Source organism: Oryza brachyantha, chromosome 5 (genome assembly GCF_000231095.2).
Source record: "Oryza brachyantha chromosome 5, ObraRS2, whole genome shotgun sequence".
NCBI lineage: Eukaryota > Viridiplantae > Streptophyta > Magnoliopsida > Poales > Poaceae > Oryza > Oryza brachyantha.
In genome coordinates, this window is record NC_023167.2 from 2,317,996 (window position 1) to 2,339,184 (window position 21,189).

The following is a 21,189-nucleotide window of genomic DNA, read 5'->3' on the forward strand; positions in this document are numbered from 1 at the left end:
TATTTATAAAAAATAATTTAAATATAAAACTTTTATATACTTGTAGTTAGCGATTTAAAAGCCAAGACTAAAAATAAATTACAAGAAAAAACTTCTAAAATTAACTCCAAATTTAAGGTTATAAATTTAAATTTTGCCGTATCTGATGCGACGGCGACGCAAGAGAGACATGCTATCCCAGTAGCGATAGACGTCACCATGCTGTCAGGGTGGCTTATCTCTTTCTAACTTTTCCTAAGAAATAGTGTGCAAACGGGGGAGGGGGGCGCCTGTAGCTATATTTAATATGGTGCAGGCACATATGAGGGCGACCATTGCAATAAATATGGTGGTTAGACGCTAAGACTATTTCTGACGCGGGGTGAGCTCTGCCACGCGCAGTTCTTGTGCCGAAGGGGTCGGGGGTGGCCCAACCCCTCCAGCGCCCGGCCACTTGGCCACCTTTCGGGTCCGATCCACAGGGCACGTGGCTTTCTAGGCCTGACCCCTTCCTTCCCCAGGGGTTGTGGGACCACGATCGTCACATGCCAATTTAACATAGGGGATATCTCTGGCCTATATTTCCGACACAAGACTTGAAAGTTTTATATTATTAGATGAATGGAGTAATAAGATATTATTTTACGATAAAACATATTCATTTAAGTTGACACTCCTAAATTATCCGTAGGAGACCCCGGCTATCCCTAGTTGCAATACTACTATTTTTTTGGTCACCGCTGCGACAGTGAAAGCGCAGGGGAAAGCACAGCACGTCATCAGCTTCAACGCAAAGCAATGGCTTCTCTCTCCCGGAGCGGCACGCGTCGCCTTCTCTCTCTCTCTCTCTCTCTCTCTACTGGGTGGTGCTAGGTGCATTGGCAATGGTGGGCGGTGGTGGAGCCCGCGAGGAGAAAGAAGAAGAAATCAAAGAAATTGCTCCCTCCCCTCCTTGTCCTTCCTCCTCTGCAGGGTGCAGTGATGGAGTGCTGCTGCTGCTGTCCTACCAAACTTTTACTACCACCAGCTGCCTGCTCGCCTTTCCCTTTCATCTTCTTGCCTCCTCTCTCTCTCTCTCTGCTCAGTGCTCACTCCTCCATTTCTTCTAATCTGGGTGAGGAGCTGAGGTGTGCCTGTGCGGCGGTGAGCTTGCAGCTAGCGACCTGCCGTTGATCTTCTCTGTCTGCTGCTGCCGGCGGCGACCATGAAGGGCGTCGACGACGCATTCCTCGGCGTCGGCGACAAGCCGTACCTTCTCTCTCTCTCTCTCTCGATCTTTAGCTTTGCTGTTACTAGCACTACTTTTGCCGTGTTTGATTCTGTTTGTTTGTATTGTTTCTGTGGGGGCTAGAATCTTGATGAGGTTGGAATCTTGGGAGATCGGCATTTGCTTTTTATAGGGCCTTTTGGTTACAGAAAGAAAATGTACTTACTTGGCAATTAATTTTTTTTACCCAAGAACATCTACAATGCATCTTGTTTGTCTGATGGAGTTAAAAAGAAAAAAAAAGAGAGAGCTTGTTTTGTTGTTGCACTTCTATCAGGAGGGAAGTGCAGCAAATAAAAATTTTACAGAAAGAAATTTGTCTAAAACTCTAGATTCTAGAATCTTGGTTGGAATGGGTTTAGTAAAATTCAAGGTGTTAAAAGTCCTCTTTAACTAGAGGTGTCATTCTTAGTTTTGCCTTAGCCAAAATCTATAGCCTATGTTGTTTCTGAACTGAGGAAATATCTGGTTCCAGGGGACTGGACATTTGGTGCATCATGGGTAGCAATCTAGTTGCAATTGAAAAACCAATGCACGGCAAGTTCTACACTGGGAACACCTACATCACACTGAGTGTAAGTTCTGCTCTCCTCAAAAGTTTGATCCAGCTGTAACATTTGCAGATTTCTAGCTGATTTGCGCTGTTGAGTTCACATAAATTTTATGGTGTTTTAGACTGTTGAGCTCAGAAGCGGAGTTCGGCAACACAATGTGCATTACTGGGTAGGGGATGAAGCCAAAGAGGTGTGCTAATGCAGAAATGATGTGTCTGTTTACACTTGTTTTGCTTCATTGCTTGGATGCACATTTTTCTTATGACTTTGTATATATCCTGCATTGTGGTGACATAGGAAGATTATCTGATGGCCTCTGACAAGGCTGTTGAGTTGGATGCAGCATTGGGCTCAAATACAGTCCAATATAGGGAAACACAAGGCGAAGAATCTGACAAGTTCTTGTCATACTTTAAACCATGCATCATCCCTATACAAGGTAGCTTGTCTTCACACATGAGAATATCTGGAGATAAATCAAACCAGACCACAATGTTTATGTGCGAAGGGGAGCATGTAGCTCGTGTAACAGAAGTAAGAATTTCTATTTCAAGTTTTTACAGCACATCTTGGTATTTGCTTTTGTAAGATAACCAGTGTTATTCTAATGCTACCTCAGGTACCATTTTCACGGTCCTCCCTAGATCACAAAGCTGTGTTTATTGTCGACACACAGTCAAAGATCTTTGTTTTCAGTGGCTGTAATTCTAGTTTGCAAACAAGGGCTAAGGCCTTAGATGTTGTTCAGTACCTCAAAGAGAATCGACATTGTGGCAGATGTGAGATTGCGACAATAGGTACAACTACTATATTTCTTCCATAGATTGTGTGTGAACTGCAAACTGAATTGTTTTTTGCGGGGAAGACAACTGCATCAAAATTTTGTATTTCATCAACTTCTACAGTATGCTGCTTTCCGCTTTGTGCGGAAAACTTGTAATAAGTGATTATGGCTTTGTGTATCTCTGGGTGCAGTGACCTGGATATTGTCATTCCCATTATCTAAAAAAATGTCTTTCATAAACATTACTAGAAGGATACTAAGTTTTTCCATGTTGTCATTGACCGTAGAGGATGGGAAGCTTGTTGGTGACTCTGACGCTGGTGATTTCTGGAACTTATTTGGAGGATATGCTCCTATTCCCCGTGATGTAGAAGACACAACCATGACAGAGCTGATGACAACCTCATCCAAGAAACTATTTTGGTGGCTAACCCCAGTTTAATTCATAGTACTTCATTAACCCTTAGTTGGTACATAGCAATTTGTTTCATAGCCTTTTGCTCTCTGTAGGATTAACAAGAGAAACCTTGTTCCTGTGGAGACACATCTGTTAGAAAGAGAAATATTGAACTCAGACAGAAATTACATTCTGGACTGTGGCACCGAAGTATTCCTATGGATGGGTATGACAACACTTGTTTCAGAGAGGAGGACATCGGCTACTTCCTTGGAAGTAAGATGAAATCTGATTATCATTCTTTTTAATATTATACTGTGTTCGTGTAGTTATACTTTTAGAATAACTTTACAACCACGATCCTAGTCGTTGCCTTGTGATATCCCTAATAAAACAGCAGAAAATAATAATAATAAAAAAACCTCACAGATTTGAATAGCTGTAAATAAGTTACAGACAGAATGAAGTGTACCAGGAACATGTGCTAATGCTTATCTACTTAAGTGTGTTTGTGTCACGGGACTCTTGCACGTGAAAGTTTGACACCAACTTCTACTACCTTTAGGATTACATGCGTTGTGAAGGAAGGCAATCGAATGCACGTTCCATTATATTGACAGAAGGTCATGAAACAGTTGAATTTAAGATGCATTTTCAGCATTGGCCCAAGAATGTTGTTCCAAAATTATATGAGGCAGGGCGGGAGAAGGTGGCAGGTGCATGGACCTTAGTTGCTTTGTATGCCAATTGGTTTTGTTAGGAGTTCAGAAAAAAAAAGGTCTAATACAGAACCATGGTGCAGCAATTTTCAAACATCAGGGATATGATGTCACAGAAATTCCAGAGGATAAACCTCGTTACATCATCAGTTGTAATGGTAGTCTGAAGGTAAAACTCTTTGCTTCTGTATGACTGTATTGATGTGAAGCTGTGTTCATCTTGAAACTGAATAAGATATACTACAGGTGTGGTTAGTGGATGATGGTTCTGTGTCCCTGCTTTGCACCGAGGAGCAGGAGCAACTATACAATGGGGACTGCTATATCATACAGTACAGCTATGTCGAAGATGGAAAAGACTATCATTTGTTCTTTGCTTGGTCTGGACAGAACAGTGTAAATGTGCGTTCTTTCGTAACTTGTTAACAACTTGTAGATAAATTTAGTGCAATTTCAATGATCAGCAACCAATTACATGATAACCAAACTATGAAAACTTTGCTAAGGATCAGTTCAAATTTCCTGCTGGAAGTCTGTCCAAAACAAGGTCCATTGAAAAATTGATCCAGTATTTTTACTTTTGCTTCGTTAAACAGATCACAAGTTTGTTATATTTTCATTTTTTTAAAAAAAGTTAGTGCTTTGCTACAGGAAGATAGAGTTGCAGCAACATCACTAATATCAGGCATGGCTGATTCAGTAAAAGGGCATGCAGTTGTGGTATGCTACTCCAGTTCTTTCGTCTAGACATTTACAACTTCAGGAACATCACAAATCTCATTTCCATGATATTTTAAATTTTCACTTCCCCTACAAAACGTAATTTCAGGCGCAAGTATTTCAGGGCAGAGAACCAGAAATGTTTTTCCTAGTGTTCAAGTCACTGATCATATTCAAGGTACACATTGTGATTTTTTTCATGTACAGTGTCTGTACCTGCATAACAATTTAGAAAGGGATCTCTAGATATAAATTCTGGAGTTTGTTGTTTCCTTCCATTTCCAGGGGGGCAGGAGTATGGGACATAAGAACTTCGTTTCTCAGAGAAGTGATATAAATGGATCGTACCAGAAACAAGGAGTTGCTCTATTCCGGGTTCAAGGGCTGAAGCATGATTGCATACAAGCTATTCAGGTTGATCTGGTGAGTTAGTAAAACTAAGAGAAAATGAGAACCGCAAAACACACAATTCCGTCCTTTGAATTAATCACATTTCCATTTTAATTTGACTACCTGCTGCTCTAAACTATTCTGGTGCTTTGATTACTTAACCTGAATTGCAGGATGCAAGTTCACTTAATTCTTCACATTGTTACATCTTGCAAGCCGGCGATTCTTTCTTTACCTGGCTAGGGGGCCTTTCTTCACCGAGCGACCACAATCTACTGGACAGGATGATGGATAAGTTGTGTGTAAGGAGAACACTACAAGCAAACGTCCTGATATTATTTTTTTGATGTTTCTTGAAAATAAGAATTATTTCCCTGTGAATTGTTTCTTGAACTTTCTGACAGCCACTGAAACAATCAATGTTAGTAAGAGAAGGTTCTGAACCTGGTCACTTCTGGGAAGCATTAGGTGGAAGATCAGAATACTCGAAAGAAAAGCATGTCAAAGATTGGCCTGCAGATCCACGCCTGTATACTTGTTTTTTTGAACAAGGCAAGTTGATGCTATTTTTCTGTTCTTCAAAAAGCCTCCATGCACATAGGCATTTCTAATCAAAATGTATGATTCTTTTCAGGTCTTTTCAAGGTTAGTGCTACCTCATGAATAACGAAGAGCACAAAGTTTGTTATGAGGATACAACCAGCTTGTAGCTTTCACACGAAAAGTTGTGGAAGGTTAAAAACTTTTTGGTTTTGGTTTCTGTCTTTCAGGTAAAGGAGGTATTCAGCTTCTCCCAGGATGACCTGGCAACTGAAGAGATATTGATACTGGACTGTGTTGAAGAATTCTATGTCTGGGTTGGACTGCACTCTGGTGTTTTATCCAAGGATCAAGCTCTTGATATCGGCAAGGTTATGGTTAATTAATAAAATGATTTCATGTTTTGAACGTTTGATCATTGATCACTGATCTATCCAAAAATTGCCACAGTAAGTCTGATTCATCTATATTACCTGCAGATGTTCCTTCAGGCAGGAATTCATCAGGAAGGACGACGATCAATCGACACAACCATGTATATTGTCATGGAAGGGGATGAACCCAAATTTTTCACGAGTTTCTTCAACTGGGACTATTCCAAGCAAGCTGTAAGTTAAGTTCACATACATGATGCCATTTCCTCGCCAATAAACCATAAAAATCCAGTCCTTCGATTCGAGCAAGAATCAAGAACAAATGCAGTGACCTGTTTCTTTGCTGTTCTTGCAAATGCAGATGCTTGGCAACTCATTTGAGAGGAAGCTGGCAATCCTGAAAGGGGTTTCACAAAAACTAGAGGTTAATCAACTCTCTCACAGAATATTGTTCTAGGATTTTTTAAAGATGCCCTTAAATAATTGCGAGTCATCCGATGCTTTGGATCCAACGGAGTAGTATGTGTATTAAAAATTTTATAGGGGTAAAATTAGAACTAAAATAAATAACATTGTGATAAATTTGTGTCTTATATCACGTTAAAATAGATGAATTAGTAAATATATCTTATCTAAGTTTCAAATAAAATATTTAATATACTTATAAAAATACGTAGTTAGATTTAAATTTTACTAAACTCCCGCATTTAGTAGTGGAATGTACTGTAACGAACGATGCCCTTGTTCTACTTATAGAAAATTTTTGAATCAACTCTAAACCTTACTTGAATTTTCAATTAGACATCATAATTTGGAGAAATTTCTGACAGACACCGGAGAGAAGTATCCGCAAGTCGTCGTCTTTGCTGACGAGAAGGGCGCCGCCAGGCACGTCGTCGGAGCCGGCCACGCCGGAGCAGCGAGCAGCAGCGAGGCCATTCAGCTCGGCCTCCACCGGGAGGCTCGCAAGGGAGAGATCACCGGCTGCTTCTACCGCTGCATCATCACCGTCACCGTCGTTGTCGTCGACGCCGTCGCCGTCTCCAAGGAGCCGCTCCTCCGCCTCCTCGTCGCCGTCGTGGAACTCGACGCCGACCACCGTCGCGCGGAGGCTCTTCCCGCCTTCGTCGGAGGCCGCGCGTCACCCGGTCGCCACCGGGTCCCCTCGCCGGCGGTGAGCCACTGCGGCAAGCGATCTCCTGCATGCCTGTATTAAGAATTGCAGATTCAGATTCAGATCAAATTCAGAACAAATATTGATGATTTTTTAATGAAGTAAATTTAAAGAATGAATCTTGAGAATCCATATGGCGGAATCCTGTCCGTGACGTAATACTTTGTGACTTGTACTAACCGATACTCCCCCGCCACAAAAAAAAACAAGTGGAAAATTGATAAATTCAATTATTTAACTCCTCAGGTATCCACCGTAAAAATCAAATAATCTAAAATCTTCAAAAGAAACAAAAAACCACTTTATCTATTCCTGTATGTAACGAATTCGTTATGCCACCTGCCCATCTCAGCTTCTTGATTACGTGTGTATTTTGAGACTGTATCTATATTGTTCTATGTAAAGTACATGATTTCACGCATGTACCTGGTGTAATTAACGAGAGAAGAAAAATAAAACCGGATGTTAATTTGTGTTAAATGTGGTTTTGAACCTGGTAGTGGTACACTCTATCTTTTAAATTTTGACGTCAAAATCCCTAATGCGATAAACCTTTTTGAAATCGGTACGTATATGAGCTCGATTCGGACACGCATGGAGTACTCAAAATTCCACTCGAACTTCAATTAGAAAGCGGCTCGGTGAGGGAGACACGAACAGGTTTCGGATTTAATCCAGGCTTACAAATAATTAACTTCACGTACGCTTTGTCGATCGATCGGTTAATTTCGCGTTTGATCAAGTTGTTAGTTTTGCTTTGGTGTGATCATGGCCGGCGTCGGCGAGGTTGCGGCGGCGGTGTCTTATTCTCATATTCAGAATTCCGACGTCGTGAGGTTCAAGCCGGGAGACGGCGACGAGGAGCGGAGGCACGGCGACCTCGGGTTGCTGATGCCCAGCAGGTCGTATTCGTCGATCTCACTGCTCTGTATGGACGGCCACGTCGTGGCGGGCAAGCACGCCGGCGAGCTCACCGTCGTGGACAGGCCGTCGCTGCGGCCCCTCATGGTGGTCACGTCGGCGTCGGACCCCACCGGCCAGCAGGGGGTCGTCCGGGACGTCTCCACCGTGGTCGACCTGATCGAGCACCAGCCAGACGGCATGTACGGCGCCGCGGCGGCGGCCCCGGTCGTGCAGGGCGTGTCGCCGGGGGCGCTCCGCCGCGTGAGGGAGGTCACCCCCGGAGACTACGTCGTGCTGTCCGGCCACGGCCGGTGGCTCGGCCGCGTCGTCGAGGTGCACGTCAGCACCAACGTGGTGTTCGACGACGGCGCCGTCTGCAGGCTCGACGTGACGACGAGGTGTAGACTGCACGACGCGGTGGTCCGTAACTATCGGCACCGCACGGAAGCAAACTACTGCTACTACCCCGGCCAGCGCGTCACCGGCCGGGAGGCCGCGTTCGAGAACGCGCTGTGGGTCAGGGGATACTGGAAGCCCTCCCTCACCGAGGGCACCGTCGCCAAGGTCACCACGACCGGCGCCGTCGTTTACTGGATCGCGTCCGCGCAGCTCGGCATCGACAAGGAGCTCGTCGACGTGGCCGCTCCTCCGGCGTTCCAGAATCCCAAGGACCTGACGCTCTTCTCCTCCGACGAGGAGTGCTACTGGGGACTAGCCGACCGCTGCTTCATCGCCGCCGACGAGGCGAAGCCGAGGGGGAAGTTCTCCTTCAAGAAGGACAAGAGGTCGACGCGGATGGGCGCCGCGACGCGCGCCGTCGACAAGGCGATGGTCGTCGCCGGCACCTGCACCACGGCCGAGGTGGAGTGGCAGGACGGCACGCGGTCCTCCGACGTGCCCTCCGCGGAGCTGGTGCCCATCTACATGCTCAACGAGTACGACATGTTCCCGTCATGGAACGTCGTCCTCAAAACCACGGCGGCCGCATCAACGGCGTCGGACGATGCGCCGGCGGGGCGTGTCGGCGTCGTCATGAGCGCCGACGCCAAGGACCACACGGTGCGCGTGCGCTGGCCCGGGCGCGGCGACGGGGAGGAGGCCGAGGCTGAGTGCGACGAGACCGTGGAGAGTTCCTACGATCTCCGCCATTATTCCTATCACGACGTTCCAAGCGAGGTCGTCATCAGGTTCCCGCCACCGCCGCCGGCTGCTGAACCAGCCGACGCTGGCGACGAAGTACCACCTGCAGGTATGGGTCAAGGCGGCAGCAAAGCCGCCACCACCTCCGCCGACCTTTCATGGGTCGGGCATGTCCGCGGGTTTCCCGTCGGCAGCAGCGGCGACATGTTAGTCAAGTGGGCGACGGCGAGACATCCATGGTCGCGCACCACGAGATACGCTTCGTCGACTGTCGGAACATCTGGGACCTGCAGGATGACCTCGGACCATGGGTTGCGGAACAAGAAGAGCCAGCGGCTGCCGCCGCGGACAGCAACGCCCGTAACAACGTCGCCGGAGACGCTGGAAACGCGGGCGGCGGCGGGGCGAACGCCCCTGCACCACCACCGACGCCGACGTTGACCGGCCGTATCGGCGCCGCCGTCCAGTCGGGGATCGGGGTGGCGTACCGATTGCTGGCTCATGGGAAGAGCTACCTGGCGAGCGTGTCGTCGTCGTTGCCGTCTTCGGCAAACTCGGCCGCAGCTACGGCCAGTGCTGAAGCCACGGCACCGTCCGAACCCGCCGCCGACGGCGACGGCGGCGATGCCAACACCGACGACGGTAATGGCGGTGATGATGAATCTCTCAGCTTCGCGCGCTTTGACGTCGTGCAGTGCCCTCTGGATCACCATTACCTGGATGCGAAACAAGAGGTAATTCTTCTAATAACTATGTGATCAACGTTTTACTGCTTGTCTTATTAAAATTTTATTTAATTATAAAAATTATAAATCATGCTTTGTAATATAAATAAAATCATAGCAAAATAATTAATAATTATTTAAATTTTAAATAAAAAATCAAACGAAGATTAAAAAAATAGTCGTCGATAAAAAAAACTGGGAATACTATTCATATTTGCTCTGCTAATGTTGCACGTGTAATGCAGGGCGCTGCACACGGAAACAAATGGGTGAAAAGAGTCCAGAAAGAATGGAAAATATTGGCTGACGACAATTTACCAGGTATTTTTCACAATTCACTCCGTAATAGCTTTTGCAAAGTTTGCCGTATTAATCTGTACCAAATACAAAAGCCTTTGATGTCAAATCACTTTAAATTTAAATAACTTTATAGAAAAATATAATAACATCTGTAGCATCAGCTTATTTTCGTTAAATCAGCTATTGAATACATTTTTATATCATATTTATTTTATGTTGAGACTTTTGGTATGTTTTTCTATAATTTGGTTAAACTTGGAACGCTTCATTTATTTCATTGAAATTCAATTTAATTTGTGAAATTTCCATGTGCAGGCACGATATACGTGCGCGCGTTCGAGGACCGGATGGACCTGCTCCGAGCAGCCATGGTGGGCGCCGCCGGCACGCCGTACCAGGACGGCCTCTTCCTCTTCGACGTCCACCTCCCGCCGACGTTCCCGGCGGTGCCACCGCAGGTGTACTACCACTCCTTCGGCTTCCGCGTCAACCCCAACCTCTGTAAGATCATAGTCATGACCTATATTTCGTGATGAATAATTGGTTTATAAATTGATAGAATTTGGTTTAGAAACAGTATAGTGTTGGTGTGAGTGTGTGTGACTAATGTGGGTCAGGTTACGATATCTGTGCCCGAAAACGGTTTGTTTGTTTCTATGTATGCAGATAACTTGAAGTCAACTGTGGTCAATGGCGAGGACCATGACTATGAAAAATATGGTGAAAATTGCTAAGAAAATTGGAAGAAAACCGATGCAGGTAAAAGGAAAAAAATGAGACGCTACAGTACCCGGGAGGTTCCTGTAGCGGAATCGGATTACTGTAGCAACCATGCACTGTTCATGTTCGGACACTGTAGCACGCGGGTACTGTAGTACCGAGATTTGGTTTTAGATTCTAATTAGAGATAACTTTTGAAGATGAGTCTTACTAGGACAAGAAGTCTGATTCCTAGTCAGAGATAGATTTTGTTGATATAAATAGATACCGAGGGGTATGTCTCTGGTGTGCTTTTTGAGATTTAGTTGTTGATTCTAGATCAATAATTTTGAGAGTGCTGTTGGTGCACTTTGTAAATAACAGTTGAAACAATAAAGTTCAGATCATTCAATCTACGTTTTGTGCTTTTATCTACTAGTGGTTTTCTCTGGATCTCGATGATCTGATCAGCGGCACAGGAGCGACGCGATCAAGGTAATCTCAGGAGTGACGCAACTAGCTTGGCGGCATAGGAGCGGCGTAACCAGAGATAATCTCAGGAGTGACGTAACCAGAGGTAATCTTTTATTTCCGCTAGAAGATTTTTGGATTTTAATTTAATCTACTATTCACCCTTCTCTGTTAGGTCTGTTTAACTCTTTTTCGATCCTACAACCTCTACGAGTCCAGCACCGTCTGCCTCAGCCTGCTCAACACGTTCGCCGGCCGCGACACGGAGGTGTGGTCGCTGGAGAGCTCCACGCTGCTGCAGGTGCTCGTCTCCATCCAGGGCCTCGTCCTCACCGGCGACCCCTACTACAACGAGGCCGGCTACGAGGCGCTCATCGGCACGCCGGAGGGGCGGGGCGGCGCCTTCCCCTACGCCGAGAACGCGCGCCTGCTCACGCTCCGGAGCGCGCTCCAGCTGCTCCGCCGCCCGCCGCGCGGGTTCGAGGACCTCGTCAGGGCCCACTTCCGCCGCCGCGGGAGGCACGTGCTCGCCGCCTGCGAGTCGTACCTGCGGGGCTCGCGCGGCGCCGTCGCCGGCGACGGCGACGCCGAGGCGACGTGCTCGGTGGGGTTCAGGCTCGCGCTCGGCAGAGTCGTGGCGGTGCTCGGGGAGGCGTTCGTGGAGATCGGCGCCGAGGGGTGCGACCAGTTCAGCGAGCTCGGGCGATCGTCGACGTCACGCGCCGTCGCTGCCGCAGATGACGATGGCACGGCTAGCTCTCACACTGCAAATTAAACTTGTTCAGTTAATTTAGTAGGATGTGTTTTTTTTTTGCTGAGATTAAAGATGAACAATGTACCTACCTACAATGTTATTGCCAGTTAAATTGCCAGCAAATATTTAATGGGTTTGCAATATCGTGATTATCGTCACGATAATCGGTCATACCATCAAGACACGATAATGATATACCTTTTAGTTCAGTGTATATCACGAGAATTTAAATTATTTTAAAAAATGGAAGAAAAATAAAAAAATCATGCTAATATATCGTGATGATTGTGACATATTGCACGGTTTCATATAGAAACCTTGATTATTATTTCCACAAAGACTGACGATAATCGCTACCTCCAGTGTGGTTTGATCCCAAAACACAATGATTTTATTTAAAAAATTTAAATTTATACTATTTTTACGTGATTATTGGTGATAATCGTGGTATCACTAGCACATGGTTTTGGCTTATGAAACGATAAGTGAACCCCGTGCAATGTATAGCTAGTTCCAGCTGATGTACTGGGTGCATTTTGTTCCTCTGAACTTGTGACTTCTAGTATGAACTTATGATGGGCTGGTCAGCACCATGTCCATTGGGCTAGCTACGTGTCTGAGGGACAGGGTTTGCAAATTGATTCGTTGATTAACACTTGGACCTAAAATCCGTTGTGATCATTGGGCTGATTAACTTGGACCTAATATCTTGAAACAATATGAGAGATGGGCCAACATGTCCTAAGTAATTGTGATGATTTTTCACGTGTATTCAAAGTTTCACATTATATATATTACTCTATATATCAGATGCCAAACATTCTGTAGGCGAAACTTCGAATAAACCATAGTTTTTTTTTAAGGTCCAGCAAAGCTGGCTTACCATTATACTCCATCTGATTTTAATATTTGAAAGTATTAAATTTTGAAGCTAGGTTTAATCATTATTTTATCCAAAAATACGTAACTAGCATTTATTTTATCATTAAATAGACCTTAAACATCACTTATATTTATGCATATTTTATGTTCAGCTCAACTGATCAGGTTTATTGTGGGGAAGTAACTCACTTGGGTTCAAATCCTAGATTTAACGAAGGTGCTTGCATTTACTATTGATTATTTCGGTGGCAGATGACGTACCTATAAAAATAAGGCACCAGTGATAACTTTGTCAACGGATGATCAAACATGTATGTCTAAGACATCACACAGCTAACCTTTGGTTGTTCAATCCGAAATTCTACAATGTAATGTCATTGAATTCAGTCTGAAAATCCCCGCAAAAAAAAGAAAGAAAGAATTCAGTCTGAAATTTGCAAAGCAGATTGGATCAGGCCTTGCTTCAAAGAACATGAGGATGATGCTGCATGAAAAGCAATGGATAGATAGAGGGCATCCAAAGACGTCGGTCACCCATAAGCATTTGTGCTAAAGAAGACAAACAGTCGATCCAGGAGAGACACAAACAATCAGCATCCAGCTGTAGTACTACTACTGCTGGGAAAAGAGAGCATGGATATCGATTCGACCAGATTTCTTGATTGGTTTATGACTTTCTGGACTATTCTGTCGGTCCCTCGTTTCTCACATGGATTACCTAGCTAAGAGTACTCTCAACACCTTATTTAAATTTCATCATCTATATTATCATTTTAATAACCATCCAAAATAGAGTCTCTTATCACTCCAACAGAACATTTATATATATTTGAGAAATTTTGTTGTAGTACATCGAGACTTCGTGAAATTAGCTAGAGGACACCGCAAAGTTAAGTTTTGAGGAAGATACTACCGAAAATTGAAAATTAGTTGTATGACACTGCCTACTGATGCGGAGAGAAGGTAAATTTTAACACGAATGAACGAAAATACCCTTTCTCGATTTAGCTAGAAGAGTTGGGGTAACTTAATCGGGCAAGGGCATTTTGGTCCATTCTAGTCAAAATTTTCCTTTATCTCTCCAAGTCGGCACAAATGCACTACAAAAAGAAGGTGGTGTCCTTAAGCTAATTTTTAACTTTCGGTAGTGTCTTCCATAAAATTTGACTTTTGTGGTGTCCTTTAGCTAATTTCACGAAGGGAGGACATCCTGTAGCAAAATTTCCCTATATATTTTGTTCATCTATCTTCATCTTCAGTTCAGATCTCGAGGACTTGATTTCTGACCATAGGAAGTGGAATGTGACAGTTGCAGAACGTGAGAAAATTAGCGTATTTTAGGACACGCATAGTCAGAGCCACTCCCCTAGCCGCCACGTGAGCCAAAGTCTCTATTAGGCTATACAGTTCATACTGCAAGCTACTGCCTAGCTGTTAGAGATTGGATCTCCGCCCGAGACGACCAAGCTACATGCCAAAGCGGTTTGGCTCATAGTGCGGCTCCACACGCTAAAGATTGTGGCTCAACGCGGTTTCGTTGTACCTTCTGCAAGAGACGTGTGGCTTCACAGAATACTACATTGAGCTGAGTTGGAGCCACGGCTCCTTCATAGCGAACCTGAGCCACTCACCATGTAGAAGCACTGCATGCGCCCTTACAGTCCAGAGACTAGGCTATGTAGGGAGTATCTGTTCCCTGTGTTGGCCAGCCTGGTGAAAAGGAGAGCATCCAAACTCCAAAGAGATGGAACAAGAACAGAAAGGATCTGATACCACATGGTTTTGCATGAATGATTGGTCCCAGATTTAGTCTAATAGATTTGAATTAACACCCAATACTTATTTTCCTCCGAAATGATCAGATTAGTTCGCTTAATCCAGCACGCACTCTCCCCATTTTTACACAACTTTATAGCGACCGGCAGGCAATGTTTGCTTAATTCTAACAATCTCACAGTAAGGCATAATTTGGAGAAGAGCAACGATGATCACGTAAAACAAAGTATATTATTAATGAATGATAAATTAAGCATTAATTTTTATAAACATGGAAAACAAATCAATATAGTTTTCTAAAGCAACTTTTATATAAAATTTATTTATAAAACACACCGTTTAGTATTATTGGAAGCATACCTATAAAAAATGAGGGTATTTTTAAAGTTCATATAGTAAAGTTAAAGTTACCAGTTATTTAAAAACAAATGGCTAGCTATTGAGTAACCGAAGATCATGTGATAATTAAGCTGCTTTTGCATATTATTATTTTTCCAAATTTTCCCGAGAGACACATAATGGCAATGACATACAAACCCGAAATATAAAATAAAATAAAATAAAGCAAAATTACATTATTCATCTTCTTCCCCAGCCAGCCATTGTTACTAATTAAGCTTGCTTGGGTGCAATGCGGCCGAGGCGGACGGCGTTGACGTAGTCGCGGGGGCTATGGGAGGCGAGGCCGGGGAAGAGGAGGCCGGCGGCGCGGAAGACGATGGACACGGCGCCCTCCCGGTAGTCCTTCCCCTCTTTCGCCCACAGGAACATCCCCTTGAAAAGGTCGCCCCACGCGTTGCCGTACATGGACACCACGTACTTCGGGTCGAAGTAGTTCTTGTTCGGCGCGTCCTCGCCGGCGGCGAGGGTCCTGCCCGCGTACCACCCGTCGTAGTACACGCAGGTGCCGCCGTGCCTGTAGTCGGCCACCGGCGGCGCGTCGAACGGCACGCGCGGGACGATGTCGTAGCGGTAGACGACGCGGACGGACGAGACCGACGCCGGGGCGGCCGCCGTGGAGGAGGAGAGGTACCCGGCGAACGTGGCGTCGCCCACGCGGGGCTGGCCGTAGGTGTGCACGGCGGCGAGGCGGGCGAGGACGTCGGCCTCGCGGTGGAACGCCAGGAGCGCCGGGAACGCCACGGCGAGCGCGCCGCCGAGGCTGTGTCCGGTGACGACGACGCGTGCGTTCGGGTGGCGCCGGAGCTGCTCGCGGAGCACGTCGCGGAGCTTGTAGTACGCGGCGTACTTGCCGGCGGGCGCGGCGGCGGCCGGCGGCTCCTTGGGGAAGGCGCGGGCGGCGTCCTTGCCGTCCACCTCCTGGAGGCCGAGCGCCTTGAGGAATCCGACATGGACGTGGCCCATGGCGCCCATGCCCAGCCACGACAGGTTCACGTCCGTCGACCAGTCCTGCATGTTGAACGGCTCCGTGCCGCGGAACGCCACCACCACCACCGCCGCGTCCTCCGCCCGCTCCGTCATCACGAACGCCTGCGTCGTGTCCGATCCGACGAACTCTGCACGCACGCCATCGCGTCGGCGATGATCGCGAAATTCAGTAACCTTAATTATAAGGTAATAGAAATAATAGAAATGGTTCTCGTCCCCCGTCTTTGCTATTCTAAGTTGTAGTGTTCTTTAGATATGATCGGATTATTATACTTCATCCGTTTTTTATATTTACGCCATTGAATTTTAGATTTACGTATGACCATTTATTTTATTTAAAAAATTTGTATAATTATTAATTATTTTATTACAATTTGGTTTATACTAAAAGAACGTTAAGAATGCATGATTTGTAATTTTTCATATTTACAAAAATTGAATAAAAAAATATGTGTAGTTATTAATTATTACACGTATCTGATCATTCATCTTATTCAGAAAATATGTGTAATTATTAATTATTTTATTATAATTTAATTTATTATTAAAAGCACGTCAATAATGACTTATATTTTTCATATTTACAAAAAAATTAAATAAAATGAATAATCAGATACAAAAGTGAAGGCATCAATTAAAAACCGGAGGGAGTTGTTGGTTTGCTAGTTAGTAATCTCTGAGTATGAATTAATAGTATAGCTACCCTGTGGGCGCGAAATCGCCAGAAAATAAATTTTACTGCTAGCAAAAATATTTATGTTGGTGGACCGATGAGAATAGCTGATATAAAAAGATAACATTGCTGACAGGAATATTTATGTCGGTGGACCGACAAGAAAAGCGGATAAAATTATTTTGCTGCAAAATTTATATATGTTGGCGTGCTTACTGTTCCAGCAGCTGTAGAAGCCCACAAAGTTGAACTGCAAATATTGAATAAAAAACACCAGTTAGCTTAGCTTTGGTAATGAATTTTTTCACAAGAAAAAAAAGGAAAAAATATAAATTAATCTTGCAAAAAGTGATTGTAATGTTTGGTGTAAAATTGTTCAATCATTTAATAAGATGTACTGAAGAGTAGAAACAAGGTGAATATTATCCAGCCTGTGGGGGGTAGATCTCTTTAATTTATAATTGAAACTTTTTTCAGGTTAATTATATATATCTACCCCGGACCCGCCTTATCTATTTTATTATACTTTTTTTGCCAATATGAAATCATGATGATCACCAAACCTTTTCTTATCATATAGTTACTATATTTAACTAATTTATTACTGGGCAAATTGGCCACTGTACGTATATATGTGTCGTTTGATGCAGGCGTATAATTAAAGTTATGCATCTTTCATTATTTAAATAAAAAAACCTATGCACATATGTAATGATATATATGTTCATGCACTAATGTCCAGGGTCTAGGGATGATCAATCTCCATCGCACGCACATGCATTGAGAGCATGTGTACTTGTCCTAAAATAATTCAGATCATGTCCTTGTTACCATCGTCCAGTAGTCCAGTACTGCTAAATTATCTTACTTGTCAATCTTATATTAATGGGTACTCCCTCCGTTTCATAACATATGTTTGATTTTTTTTCTTATAATGTTTGATTATTTATCTTATTCAGAAAATTATAGAAATATCATTTATTTTGCTTGTGACTTACTTTATTATCAAAAGAACTTTAAGCACGACTTGTCATTTTTTACATTTGCACTAAATTATTGAATAAGACAAATGATCAAATGTTAAAAAAAATTTAAATATCTTACATTATGAAACAGATGTAGTAACATCCTACCTCCAATTTTTATTTATTATTTTGTTTTGATTTATTTTATCGTCAAAGTTACTTTAAGTATGATTGATATTTTTTTTACATATTTAAAATCTGATGAATGTCGAAACATTGATTCAGAAGTTAATGAGAATATTTTTATATATAAGCGTTTAATTAGCTGGTTTCCTGTATAGTCCAGGCCTACGAAAATTAGTGGTTTCCACATGCGTAAATAAGCTGTATGTGGAATACGATTCTCATAGACTGTCACCACAATAAGCCACCTTTTAAAAACCTTGTGTGTGTGTGTCAAATCTGGTTTGAGTTTTGTGCTTAATTGGCACCTGACACATATATTGTTTAACTTTTTTTACAGAAAATATCTGAGCGAATTCATTCAACAAAACTTCCTTAATTTGTTGTTCAAAATTTAGAAATTTTAAGAAACAAAATTATGATTAACTTTATACAACCTCCGTCGCTAAATATTTAACGTCGTTGATTTTTTAATGCATGTTTGACCATTAATCTTATTCAAAATATCTACATAATTAATAATTATTTTAATATTATTTTATTTGTTGTTAAGTATACTTTTATGCATATATATAACTTTATATATTTTAAAAAAAATTTAAATAAGACAAATGGTCAAACGTGTATAAAAAATCAATGACGTCAAATATTTAGTGACGGAGAAAGTACGTATGTATATATATACCTTCCAGACGTTGTTGACAACGTTCTCGACGTAGGCGGCGTTCTCGTAGGCGATCTTGGCGGCCATGACGGTGACTTCGGAGAGGCTGTATTGCTCGCTGATTAGGAGCTCACCGTCGACGTATTGCCGCCGGATGAGCGGCACGTCGGCGGAGCACCCGCCGCTCTCCAAGTCGTCGTCGTCGTCGTCGTCGACTTCGGTGACGGCGGCGGCCGGCTTCTTCATCGGCTTCAGCTCCGTCCTCCCGTCGATCATGGCGATCATGGACCGGAAGTTCGGCGCCTCCCGGTTCAGTGGGATCACCAGCTTGCCTATCAAATAATTTTCACACGTTTTAATTAGTTGGTTAGTTTAATTAATTAATTAATTAATTTTGCATGTTTAAATTAATTAATCCTGGTTAGATCTAACTGAGAAGCAAATTGCATTTGATAGAGTTCTTCATCTGCTATGTCAGAAGCTTCTGTAGATGGGTGATGTAATAGAAAAAAACAAGTTGAGGTTAGGTTAATAACACTGGCCATTTGAAAAAGGAAAACTGCCGTTCTTCTTTTTTTGTCAGATCGATTCTTCTAGGGATAGATTAACATGTTAATTAAATTAAAAGCATGTATATAATAAACCTTTAAAAACCTTATAACTTATAAGTCGATAGTAATTAAACAAAAAAAAACAGCAACTAGGCTAGCGAGCGTGTTGCCGATCTGTTCCTGTACACACGAACTTGCAACTTGCAAGTAAAATGTCCAAGTGCGTCCATTTATAGCATTTCACACTTTTTATAAGTTAATGAAACCAAGTTGATCATCAAGGACAGAATTCTAAATGTTATATTTAGTTTATAATCAACTTAAATTCAGATTGCGCGCCATCCATTTTACTTAATTACGTTCCAATGAAGTATATACTACTAATTAACATGAAAAATGATTAGTATATACGAACGGTTAATTTATACGTGCATGTAATTAATTAATCAATCAATTTTCGTGGATTAAATTAGTTGCATGCAATATGAACGTGTGCATTGTAACCGATCGACGACGGCGGCGGCCGGGGGCGACGTACATCGGAAGATGTTCCATATGATGCCGAGGAGGCCGCCGTTGAGGGCGAGGAAGTTGAGCAAGAACTCGACGGCGACGCCGAGGTACTTGGCCGGGTAGTACGCGGCGGCGAGCACCTTCTGGACGATCTCGGTGAGGGCGACGAACCACTCCCCCGGCGTGCCGTCGAGGTCGGCGGCGGTTGCGTCGCCGGCGTCCACGAAGTGGTAGCTGGTGAGCGGCCGCCGCCGCAGGAGCAGCAGCGACAGGATGTCGATGAACCTCACCTTCTCCGACCGGATGATCAGCTTCTCTTCCCCCATCTTCGCCGCCACCGCCGCACCACCCCCACCGGCCACCATCTCCGATGGATCGCCGGCCGGCCGGCCAACCTAGCTACCACTAAGCTTCTTCTCCGGCCAACCTAGCTAGCTAGCTCAGTGAGAAGAGTGAGCTCAAAGGCACGGTGCTACGCTTGGAAGGAGTGTGCCATTTATAGAGCTCCGGCGATGGGGAGTCCGGGCCGGGCCGGGCCGGGCCAGCGGGGCCGGGCTGGAAGCCCGGAATGCATGGCTGATTGATTGGCCTATCAATGGGTACGTAGATCTATCCACAAGCAATAATAATGCATGAGTATTGGTTGCTGGCTAGGGTTCTCTGTACATGCATAGGATCTGGTGTTGCAATCGGGTTCTAAATTACTATCCCCATTCCAAAACTAAGGCCTATTTAGTTCCCAAGAACTTTTTTTAAAAATATTACATCAAATTTTAGACACTTAAGTAGAGCATTAAACATAAATAAAAATAAAAATTAATTGCACAGTTATGGGGGAAATCATAAGATGAACCTTTTGAGCCTAATTAGTGCATGATTAGTCATAAGTGCTACAGTAACCAACATGTTAATAACGGATTAATTAAGCTCAAAAGATTCGTCTCTTGCTTTCCAGGCGACCTATGAAATTCGCTTTTTTTCATTCGTGTCCGAAAACCACTTCCGACATCCGATCAAACGTTCGACGTGACCTTTTTGTTAAAAATTTTTGGCAACTAAACAATTCCTAAAATATTTTTAGCGTGTTTAGCATAGACCAAGGAGATACTAAAATATTCTATTTTAGTCACTTTAATGGTTATTTTTTAATTTTTGGGTGATTATATTCACTTTGTAAGAATTTAATTGGCTCTGAAATCATTAGAATAATTAAATGATGAACATAAATATATAAATACTAATATTGTGACGCATAACCTAGATTCTAAAAATACTTATATTTTAGAATGGAAGGGAGTAAATAGCCGACAAACTAAGACAATGTGCACACTACTCCAGCTAGCTAGATGCATATGCCAGTCAGCAGCAGCTAAAGCTAGCTAGGTATAACTCGTGAAGCATGCGTCTGTGTGATTCCCACGTGTTTTCACACTTGCATGGTTAATTATTAACAGAAGGGATCAATTAGTCAACCAAGAAATAAAGTTGAGAAAAATTAGTATGTACTTGGAAGGCTGACCTGACGATGATAAGTTTACATAAAGTAGCTTGTATACATTTTCAACGATCGATCATGTGTGATGTTGAGTTACCAAATTAATTCAGTTATGTTTTGTCTGCATAGTGCATGCAGTGGCTAAGTCATAATTAATGCTTTCTTAGCTACTACCTCCATTGAGATTCTCATTATGCACTTATAACTT

General features: G+C 43.5%; 2 protein-coding genes and 1 pseudogene across 2 annotated transcripts; 2 read left to right on the forward strand and 1 right to left on the reverse strand.

Moving 5' to 3' along the window:
* Positions 1-880: 880 nt before the first annotated feature.
* On the forward strand, positions 881-6,976 carry LOC102720235 (villin-1). Its single transcript, XM_006653995.3, has 20 exons — positions 881-1,227; positions 1,722-1,821; positions 1,922-1,990; positions 2,098-2,334; positions 2,420-2,597; positions 2,872-3,007; positions 3,095-3,257; positions 3,547-3,697; positions 3,784-3,869; positions 3,947-4,102; positions 4,352-4,420; positions 4,530-4,598; positions 4,706-4,843; positions 4,984-5,112; positions 5,215-5,362; positions 5,445-5,455; positions 5,581-5,721; positions 5,830-5,958; positions 6,086-6,148; positions 6,555-6,976. The coding sequence occupies exons 1-20, from the start codon at positions 1,184-1,186 to the stop codon at positions 6,900-6,902; spliced, it is 2,565 nt and encodes an 854-aa protein (XP_006654058.2). The 5' UTR covers positions 881-1,183; the 3' UTR covers positions 6,903-6,976.
* A 544-nt stretch (positions 6,977-7,520) lies between these two features.
* Positions 7,521-12,002, forward strand: LOC102717155 (annotated as a pseudogene).
* A 3,012-nt stretch (positions 12,003-15,014) lies between these two features.
* On the reverse strand, positions 15,015-19,933 carry LOC102717434 (triacylglycerol lipase OBL1-like). Its single transcript, XM_040524169.1, has 4 exons — positions 19,512-19,933; positions 18,444-18,754; positions 16,827-16,860; positions 15,015-16,065 (listed from the first exon to the last, which is right to left on the reverse strand). Exons 1-4 carry the CDS (start codon positions 19,849-19,851, stop codon positions 15,161-15,163), a joined length of 1,590 nt encoding a protein of 529 aa, XP_040380103.1. The 5' UTR covers positions 19,852-19,933; the 3' UTR covers positions 15,015-15,160.
* Between the last annotated feature and the right edge of the window lie 1,256 nt (positions 19,934-21,189).